The sequence below is a fragment of the Bombus impatiens genome, unplaced genomic scaffold (genome assembly GCF_000188095.3).
Source record: "Bombus impatiens unplaced genomic scaffold, BIMP_2.2 scf_0208, whole genome shotgun sequence".
Classification (NCBI taxonomy): domain Eukaryota; kingdom Metazoa; phylum Arthropoda; class Insecta; order Hymenoptera; family Apidae; genus Bombus; species Bombus impatiens.
This window is the reverse complement of record NT_176627.1, coordinates 123995-135401: the sequence shown is the minus strand read 5'-3', so window position 1 is coordinate 135401 and position 11407 is coordinate 123995. Positions and strand designations below refer to the sequence as shown.

The following is an 11407-nucleotide window of genomic DNA, read 5'->3' as shown; positions in this document are numbered from 1 at the left end:
AGCGCGTCGCGTTATAACGGATCTCACTGTAGATCGTTGTCTCGATGGAAAAATTAAAAAAAAATTTTTTATTCTATATTTTCTATATTTTCTATTCTATATTATTCCATCGAGACAACGATTTACAGTGAGATCCGTTATAACGAGACGCGATAAAGTGCACGCGTACCCATCGAAAATTCAAAGTAGATTTTCTCGAAAACAAAGCCTCAAACGAAAAATTGTTATTCTACATTTTCGACTTCTTTTTTCGCGTAGAATCACCTTCTTTCCGCTTGTACCACCAGTTACTAACCACCCTGTATATACGCAATATCATTTGAAGGAATTTCCGCCACTATATTTCTCATTTTGAATATCATACTTGACTCGTTCCTTTCTTTCAAATTTCGCATTATAATTCATACTATCATATTATTGTATTTGTTGCTGAAAAAGAAATTTTCCTCAAAACGGTTCAAATAAATAACAATCCTTTCAAATCAACGTAGCCCTCTAGAAGCCAATATTAATTCAAAGCACAATTCAATGACTCGAGCAAACTTGCAAATTCGAGTGACATGGTTTCTCAACTAGCGTGGAACAAGTATCAGAAACATTTCACCATGAACTCGCTGCGATTATCGATGCTTAATTAAGTGTTGTTAGATCGACACACGCCACTGCTCTACTCCTGGCAATCGAGTTTTCCATATAGTCCGGTCTGTTACTTCCATGTATTTCAGACACATACCAAAGGCGAAGGCCACCACGATGGCGGAAACGTTGGAACTGAAGCGTATCGCGGAGAACACGAAGATTCAGAGTAACGTGAAGTATCACGCCGAATTCGAGAAGGCAAAAGGCAAGTTCACCCAGGTGGCAGATGATCCGGAAACCCTGAGAATCAAGCAGAACAGCAAGATCATCTCGAACGTGGCTTATCACGGTGAGCTTCAGAAGAAGGCCATCATGGAGCAGAAGAGGACGATGACCGGAGAAAATGGCGAACAGATCGGTGAGTTGAGACTTGTCCTATGGTTTACCTGTTCTCTTTATTCACGCATTGCTTAGATTGTTTAAGTATTTGTATCCGCGATTTGGCGAATAGAATCGGTGAATAGAAGCTCCTGAAGCTTTCTATACCTAACAGATATTAATGTTCGTAATACTCGTGAGATTATTCCATAAGCATTTTTTCGTTACTTGTTTTGATAATTGTGATACGCATGGAATCTGAAGGTTTAAGATTTCATTATAGATAACTTTAAATTACTTCTACAAGTTTAAGTAGATTTTAACTCGTTAAGGACTGAACAATGGAGTAATGAATAAAAGATGTGTAAATGCAATACATATATAGGAATCAGACACATAAAGTAGGTTTTATGACTTAAAGAAAAGTAGTGTACCGTGCTATTATAAATACATTCATTTCCATGCATAAATAACGATATAAAGTATCTTCTTATATATTGTTTTATTGAAGTATGAAGTATATACAGGGTGGTTGGTAACTGGTGGTACAAGCGGAAAGAGGGTGATTCTACGCGAAAAAAGAAGTCAAAATATAGAATAAAAATTTTTCGTTTGAGGCTTTGTTTTCGAGAAAATTGACTTTGAATTTTGGCTCGGCACGCGTGCACTTTATCGCGTGTCGTTATAACGGATCTCACTGTAGATCGTTGTCTCGATGGAAAAATTAAAAAAAAATTTTTTTATTTTATATTTTCGACTTCTTTCTTCGCCTAGAATCACCCCCTTTCCGCTTGTACCACCAGTTACCAGCCACCCTGTATATTATAGAATATCATATACTTTATATAAGTGTATTGCGTAAATAACATACATAAAAGAGCTTTCATAATTCAAAGAGAAAATAGTTTATCATAGCGTTACAGTTACATAACATTTTGCAAACTTTATAAAACAGTATCTATGTGGAAAAAGAATTAACCATTCAGGAAAGTATGAAATAAATTCTTGAAAGTTTCTTTTATACTGTTAACATGAAGAAAAAAAAACAGGCTTTAATAATACAAATTGACTAACAGAAAGAAACTACAACACAAATATTGCATTAACACAACCATTGTTCTTAATGAGTTAACTATCCTCAATGTACTAACAAACACTTAAAAGAAGCGAAGAGTCCTACTAATCTATGAACTTATGCACTGTCACCAACTAATATTCGCTTGTATGTTAATTGTCTCTTAGTCAACGCTATCTCTCCCATTGCCCTGTATACGTTCGATCGATAGATATGAGGGCTAGATATTCGACGAACGCGTACATCAAATCTATTTGAAACTCTGGAAAGTCTAGAGCTGCTTCTGAAACTTGCCAATTGAGTTAGAATATTTGAGAATATTCGTATCTTGGAGAGAATCGCTTAAGTTGGCGTTTGAATGGTTGTCGGAAAAGCATATCGGCAGCTTGTGTATTGTTGACTTTAGAGTACGTAGAGTACACGGACGGTTCGATCGCGCCTACATCGGGCGTGAACGCGAATCCACCGGCCGCTAGAACTGCGAGCTCGCAGGTGCAAAGGACACCAGGTAGGATCGCCGATTACGATCCTCTTAGCGAGGTGAGACCGAGCCCCTATTCCGCCAGGCAAGCTGGGGCAACCACTGTGATTTATACGAGCGACAAGGGACCAGGTGAGTTCTCGTCCATTTTACAGAGTAGGTTTCTTCCTAACTTCTCTAAGAAAAGATTAGCTCTAGAACCAAGTTTTACATCTTCTTTTCTTACTCTTTGCTTATTTAGTTACTTTTATAATAATCTGTCTAGTTAGGAAGCTACGTACAGAGTGGTTCATTTTCATTTGATGTAAATATATAATATAATACATAATCGTTTGACAGATCTTTTTATTTTAGTCGTCAATCTTAATAGATTCAGGCTATAGTATCGGATATTGAAATTTGCATCCCGTGAAACACGTATCAGATACACTTTTATCCATAGCTATTCTTTATTATAATAATGCGATATTTGATCACTTTCTAATGGCAATCCAATGAAAAATTTGTAAGTTAACGCATTGTTGACCGGCCACGAGTTAACTCGTGTTTTCATGGCCAAACGTTGTCCACTTCTCAGTGTGCTGTTGGAGATGATACAGTGCAAGTGTTGGTCAGCATACCTCGAGCTGTGTCTCTCGTTTATAAGACTCGTCAAGTCGCGTCCTTTGTTGTACAAAAATGTCAACGATGACGGAACGTAGCAATGAAGAATCTTTCAATGAATTACACGCCGATGTTTTACCTGATTGTCCGAATGATTGTGAATCAAATTGTGGTGATTCGGAAAATGATACTGTATCGGAAGATGGCGAGTCTGATATTAGACCGGCAAAATATCATTAAACCTACGTGCATATTATAATACAATAAGCGCATGAAAGGGGTAGATCGTGCAGATCAGTTTTTGGCGAACAGCAGTATTTTACGAGAAACTTTAAAGTGGTCGAGAAAATGAGCATTTTTTTCCGATAAACTGCACCTTGTTCGATGCATACAAAACGTACTGTACCTATCTGCTAAAAAATAAAACAAGATACAAAAAATTTATTTGGTCAGAGACCTATCTGCCAAAAAATAAAACAAGATACAACAACTTTCTACTGGAAATAGCTAGAGAATGGATAACTGTGGATTCCAAGGAACGCAGCATTGCACCTGACGCTTCTCGAATTTCTAAAACAGCTTCTCATAATGATGCACCCTTCAGGCTTTCCGGACAACTGAGAAACCACGTCTCAGAAAAAATAGTCACTGGCAGAAAAACAAATCCGACTAGAGCGTGTAGAGTGTGCTCTTCGAAAGAAAAACGCAGCGAAACTGGATATATTTGCAAAAGCTGTTGCGTGCCATTACACGTAGGTGATTGTTACGCTGTTTATCATAGGAAAAAGAAATATTAAACGTTGAATAATAAATAAAATTTATTAAAGTTTATTTATATTGTTTTAGCCGGTGACATGAGATAAATTGTCAGTAAAATTGCCGGTCAACAATGTGTTAAGAGATCAACTTTCAAAGATAAATGGAATTTTGCTTGCTTACGACAAGACAAATTCTAATTGACTGATCTAAAAATTGTGTAGACTGATAATTCTCATAAATAAAGTGTCTCGTTTCAATGCAATGATAATGGTATAACGATACATATGAATACAGAATACATAATAGTAATACGAATACATAAAGAAAATGTTGTAAAATATTTAAGATAGCGACGTAGATGGGTCTACAATATACAAAGATGTATCCTTTGCTATGATACCTACAATAGAAAAATGCAAAACTTATAGAGGAGGTGGCTCGCGACCACGGTTACCAGACAATTCCCTTAATACCTTAATCATACTCTCACTGCCACTATCATTGTCGATAGCAATATAATCTTATTTGTGTATGTGACTTTTTGGCCAATATACCAGATTATCTTTATGACTGTATCAAGAGTAGCAGTGGGAGTAGGAATAACCTCTCTTCACTTAAGGGGGTCCCTGCTCGTGACATAACTTGTAGTAGTGGGGACCAGTAATCTTGAACAGTTAAACGATTTCATCCAAACTATGTTGCTGAGAAACTCGTAAGTTACAATTAGTCTAAAAATGAAGAAAGAGCGCTAATAGATAGGAGATAAAAATAAATGATAGTGATAAATGGAACACCCTGTACACTATCTGCTCTATTTCCCTCTGCTATTCTGACAGTGAACCGATACTTCAATACAATTGGAACATATCCTCGTTGCCTTGTTTCCTATACAGTCAACCATATGGGTTGGTCATTGGTTATAGTTAGCAACCGGTAATAGTTAGTTTCAATAGATCAAACTTCTAATTGGATTAGCTTGAACGATAGGTAGATACAATTCGGTCACTCCTATTGTATCGTTGGCCATTATCTCCAGAGCGCGACGTCACGGTGAATTTATATCGTTCCTCCATAGGACGACATGAACGTTCTTGAACGTGCAACCTCTGTTTGTTTATCAGATTTTCATACAAAATATTAGATCGTTTTATAAGCTCTGTTGTTTTTTCCTTTTTGTTAAAAAGCCACTGTTGCTTATCTGTTAGAATTCTGTTGCTTCTTAATTGTCTGTCTTTTAGATTAGTATCTAAGCTTTGGTAAGTGGAAATTCCAAGAAGATCGATACAATGCTGAAAGAATGACAATTGAAAGATCAAACGCTTATGCCACTGTATGATTTAGAAGATTCGTACAATTTTGTGAAAATTAGTAAAAAATTGGCTCTAAAAGAGTTTGTTATAAAAAAAGATAACAGTAGCAAGCAAAATATTAATTGGCTTTGCATGCAGCAATATGCGAGGAATATTTTTTAGGTTCCCGGAAGGAAATTTTTTACAAGAAATTTTGACCAAATTCCGAATCACAGAAATTTGATAAACTAGTAGAATGAATTAAATTTTTATATGAGAGGGTAATAAAAAACGAGAGAGAATACATTTACAATGGAACTCATGATGCTTTCCTGTAATTTCATGTTACACTTCTAATAAAAAAAAAAAAAAAAAAATACGGTGAAGCTTATAAAACGATTTAATATAATAATTGAGAAAGATGTTTTGTAGTTAACGGTGGCTGGTCACAAACTATTTCTGTTTTCTATGTGGTATATTTATTTTCCGTTTCGTTGTTGTTGCCAATTCGTCGACTGCGTCGATTCACTCGTAACTGCTTTCCAATTCTTCTGCACCATACTGTATCTATTTTATATGTTTTACGTGATCTAAACTTTCATTAAACACAAAACGCTAACACGTGGTGTTTTTGAGGAAGTTGCGTCTGAAACCGGTATCTGCTGTCTCGGACGAATCTTTTTCAGGAAATCACTTTTTCTGATAAATTCGATTCCTTTCATTTTACTTAGTAAATTTAACGAATTCTTTCAGTGACGAATCCACCAGCTAGAAAGATTGGTTCGGTGGCTGATATAGACCCTGTAAACGAGTACTACGGATCGTTAACACCAGCAACGAATAACAATCACGTCCCACAGCATATGCCGTCTCCACCACCAGCTACCAATGTTGGGGTGAGTTATTTTAATTTTTCAAATTGCTATTTTCAATAGTACGGCCCATAGGGCTGGAAGAAGAAAGTTTAAGTATCTTTCTATTAGATGCAAACTTTGATATTGGGTGGTATAAAAGTAATTCAAGGATTTTTTGAAAATATTGTCACTCAATGCTATTTTTGTTAACTTTTTAATGGTTATACATTTTTCTATTTAACACATTCCTTGCTAGAAAGATGTGACTTTATTTTAAGAAATAAATTGTTTGTGTTTGTCCAGTATACTTTCTCTCTCGTCTTTTTTGGCTTCTAAAGTATTTATGCCCAATATTATGTTTCTGTGAACATTCTGTATTTTTTTCTAAAATATGTATGTATATCTATTTGTGTAAAAATTTGTTTCCTCCCTTGAATTGTATATCTTTCTCATATACTTTTAATTTTGATTCAAGTTTCATACTTCAATCCTGGATGGTTCAATTATGCGATCTATCCATTGTATTATATGTTCAACAATTAGAAACTGGTTAATATTTTCCATTTATTTATTTATTTATTTCTCTAATCGTATTTCGTCTTCTTCTTGTTTCACCAGTTGAAATATATTTTTCAAATAATTTTCTTTTTCATTAGAGAGTGTATAGAGCAATGTACGACTACCAAGCGCAAGATTTGGACGAGGTGAGCTTCTGCGACGGCGATCTGATCGTTAACTGTACAGCCATTGACGAGGGTTGGATGACCGGCCTGGTACAGCGCACCGGACGACACGGCATGTTGCCTGCGAATTACGTCGAACCAGTGCAAATTTAAAAAGCATCTTTCGCATTTAAAGTCAGCAAACTAGAGGGTAATTCCACTTTGGGACCAAATTCTGCTCGATTCTTTTACGAAGAGCACCGATAGCTGTCACGTGCTTAAACATTTTTCTACGAGAGTATCGACCCAGTTTTTATACGACCTTTTTCATGGTGACGCAGATTTATCCTGTCGGTCAACAATTTTATACAATATTTTTCGAAACCATTCCGTTGCTTCGAGGATTCCACGGTAATGACGATGAAATGAATAACGATTTAATAATGATGAGCGGTGACAAAGCCTGGAAGATTTAAATTCTTCGCTTTTTTTTATATAAGTTTTATATTCCATTTGGAGAAATTTTGTGTACGTTATTCGTAAAATATTCTTTTCTATTTCTTTTGCTCGTATTCTTATGATAAGGCGTTTTTCTTTTACAATACATGTTGCATTTGTACACAAGATTCGAACGATTACTTTTATATTCAACGATATTCTTCCGACCTTTGTCCACCTTTTTTAAGCGTAGTTCTCACTTTTTCGTAAATCGTTGACGAGAATGATGCGCAAATTACAATGGATATTTATCTGAAAATATGAAAACTGTATTGCAATATTTTACCAGAAGATTTAGGCTTCACCACCATACCACACGCATTGTTTATTGTGATGCAAACAGAAAGAACGATGTGCCTTATATACGTAGACCTGCGATTAGGTCAATTTTTTCCTGCGAGCTTTTGCGCAGCGACTTAAAGGAAACGATGAAAGAAAAAGAAAAAGTATGTTAGTTACGGTTCCGTATTGAGTTACATATCATCGGAGCACATAAGAGGGAACTTTGTAGGAAACAAAAGTGAATCTAGTTAGGATTATAAACGAAGAAGAAATTTTGTAGTGTAATTGTTGATAGGAAAGTTTCGTTGCACTTGCCTTGCTCGATCCGATGCGTTTCGAAAGAAAGCAACGATCGCTAGAAATCTTTATTACCGTTTCACTTTGTCCAATTAACGACATTAACCGACATTTACCTAGAATAGCTGTTAAGTTCTATCACGCGAGATTCGCCTGCATTAAACAAAGAAATGCTTACTTTTCGGCTTTCGATGATCCTTTTAGTCACTGTATCGGTGATACTCGACTGATTAAATAGCGAAAATATCAATCGATAACAAGCGATAATTAGAAGATCTATATCGATATCTACTAGCGTTCTTGTGTTACAACGTTTTAAAATCTCAAGCGTTTTATTAAGCGCATGATTCAGGAAACGTACGTTTTTCAAATTGTACACGATGTAACAAAGAGTATTATCTGTAGTTATTATGTACCGTTAGTTATAAGTCGTACTAAATTTATATTTGTATTTGTGTATTTGTATCGGACGAAATTTGGAATTGTAACAATTTAAGAAATCGTTACGAAAGAATTATTAATTTTATTAAGCCGGTGTATCCGGCGTATTGCACGCGCAGTTAAACGAAATACATTTCTTCAACTTCCTATCATTTTATTCTACTTAACTGATTAACACAAATATGACATACGAAACAGTACTAAAAGGATCGCTTTCTGCGAACACATTTCTCGTGGTAAAAAGCGGGTTTATCGGCAATAGAGGATTGTTCTCCGCGATGGTCTCGATTTTCCTAGATAGCTTTATACCTTCTTAACGTTCGATTAATGTACAGATAAATATAGCGAGAAAATTTCAAGTATAACGGGAACATCGTGCCACCATTTCGGAGACTAACCGCGCCCCATATTGCCGTTTCTCTTCTAATTTTCGTCCCTTAATCCTTGATCATTGTCTTTCGAAATTTGTTCTTCCCTCTGCTGGAAAAAAAAAATGAAAAGAAATCTGGTTCCTGGGACGCAAGCCGTATCTATTACATTGCATTTACCTGAGTAGGAGAATAGAAGATTATAAGCTATATTATTACGTAAAAGAAATAAATAGTAATGTTGTTGCGTGCACGCGCGCGTACGTCGCGTTTCCGACGTGCGCGACGTCGTTCGACTTCGTGATAAACCGCGAGGAGATATATTCATATTTTTGGAAACATGTTAGCATTATTATTAATATTATTATTATTATTATAATTATTATAAATATATTATAATTATTTCCCCCTTTTGTAATTATTAAAACACCAATAAGTCGAAGAATCTACAATTTATAATTGAGAAAGCATACAGAAATATATGTTAGCGTTGTTTAAAACAGATAATATTATATTATGATACGAGATCATAAACAATGAACATGTTATGTAAATCATCGCCTATGACTTATTGTTCTATCCTTTCTTTCTCCAGATCTCGCGCATAGATTTGTTTATTTTATCACAGTAACGGAGAATGAGAAAGAGATTCTTTGTTATATCTTACATACCATATCCGTTATTCTTTTTTGTTACAATTTAAAATGTAAACGCTACAGATCTTTCTTTTCTGTTTCTTCACTGTGTTAAATATTATTCAGATTGAAGTTTCATTTTTATAGATATTGCAAGGATAGAATATTTGATATTTTATATCGTCTGGCGTCATCAGTAGCTTTAATCTGAGCCTTTTTTCAAAACAATATCATGATAGAGTTTATGAAAACAGAGCAGTGCGGTTGTTCAAAATAAAACGAAATCCTCTTGCAAAACCAAACGCTTGCAATTGCTGCAAATCAAAGATAAATAAGATAACGCTGCGTTCAAGTATAAAAAATGCACATTTATTGAAAGTGATATAAGTACAGTAAAAGGTTAACTGTTTCGTAGGACCGGTATCGCAGTGGTAAGTGCACGTTCTCAGTTGGGCCCATTTTAAAACAGATTTGGGTAAAATTCTACTCACTGGCTGAATACGTGAAAAAATTGAGCATAAAAGCGATTAAAATGCATTTACACGAATAAATGCCCCGACATATGATCTATATTTATGGAATGATTCGAAAGATTCGTCTTAATAATGCCCAACTCTGCTACAAAGCCTTTCGCAATTAGATTTCAGCAATATCTCATTTTTCTTTTTTTAATCACAGAGAAACTGAAAAAATTCAATCTTAAAGAATGTCAAATATACCATGAGCGTTTCTTAATCTTATCAATTCGTTATCACTTTCTTTACTTTCTTATTCCTTACCTTTTAATTACCAAGAATTCTCCCTTAACGTTAATACTAATTGAAAATTAATATTCGTATTTAATTTATATCTAATAGTAATCTATGGATATAAACACGTTATGCGGACGTTAATAAAAAGAATCTTGGAGTAATTAAAAGGTAGACAAATCATTTTAATTCGTTAACATAAAACAGTACAATCTTTCTTGGCAAAATTCATTTTTGTCTAAGCGAAACATCCAACATAAAAGTTGCTTGTGTTAACCGAAACGCGTGGCAGTCTCGTAAAGTTACGAGTTACGAAAGCAAAGAAGCAGGCGCTAAAGATCGCGAAACATAATGAAGTTTAACTCTAAATTGACATTAGAGTCTGTCCAAAATCTATGCAATGTTCAAGACCATTTATTTCTTATTCTAAAATACATTTCTTCCACTTAAATTCTCTACAAACACATTTCACATTAGGAAACAAGATTCAGTGAGTAATTTAATTAGAAACTTGCCCCATTCTTCCTGGAAAATAATAGGAGAGAGATACCGAGTAAACTGATTGCGAGTGTAGTGGGGATTGCTCTAGATACAAATGGCCTTGAGAGGTTAACCGATGTCAGACAGACTATATCGATCGATAGACCGCACTGCCTAGCCACATCGATATGAAAGAACTCAACACACGAAGCAAAGAGTTTATCCTCTTTTTTTTACTGATATACACTGCTAGTCACAAGTATTAAAACACGCCATGATATTTAAATTTCCGACAAATTCAATGCTTTTTACTGTTTCTATTTTCAAATTATTTTATTATAAATCTAAATATGATTGGACCCTGAATCTTTATACAAATTCATATCGTTATGAACATAATCGAAAAGGTCGACCTTTGTAGATACCTTTTTTTACATTTTTAAATTTAACGTAAACGTTAAAAAATCCGTGGTCTACTTGTAATGTTAAATAAAACAAGTTTTATCAAACTGAGATTTATTATTAAGAATTTTCCAATAAATATATCAAATAGATTCAATATCTTAATATTTATAACCAGCAACGTACATTCGAATACAATTCGTAAGATCGCGAAGATAATTCGTCGAATGTCCCTATTCATGTCCTACAGGGTGGTTGTTAACTGGTGGTACGAGCGGAAAGGGGGTGATTCTACGCGAAAAAAGAAGTCGAAAATATAGAATAAAAATTTTTCGTTCGAGGCTCTGTTTTCGAGAAAATCGACTTTGAATTGTCGCTCGGTACGCGTGAACTTCACGTCTCGCTATAACGGATCTCACTGTAGATCGTTGTCTCGATGGAATAATATAGAATAGAAAATATAGAATAAAAAATTTTTTTTTTTAATTTTTCCATCGAGACAACGACCTACAGTGAGATCCGTTATAACGACACGCGATAAAGTGGACGCGTACCGATCGAAAATTCAAAGACGA

At 34.9% G+C, this 11407-nt stretch overlaps 1 protein-coding gene across 2 annotated transcripts in view; it reads left to right on the top strand.

Moving 5' to 3' along the window:
* The window catches only part of LOC100749044 (LIM and SH3 domain protein Lasp), a 42971-nt gene extending 33851 nt beyond the window's left edge, over positions 1-9120 (top strand). The window contains exons 3-6 of one of the 2 annotated variants that reach the window (XM_003487925.4): positions 726-997; positions 2439-2645; positions 5918-6060; positions 6675-9120. In XM_003487925.4, coding sequence (XP_003487973.1) covers positions 726-997; positions 2439-2645; positions 5918-6060; positions 6675-6854 — 802 coding nt within the window. In that variant the 3' untranslated portion in view covers positions 6855-9120. The remainder of the gene's footprint in view (positions 1-725; positions 998-2438; positions 2646-5917; positions 6061-6674) is intronic. The other variant, XM_003487924.4, reaches the window with a different exon arrangement.
* Positions 9121-11407: the final 2287 nt, after the last annotated feature.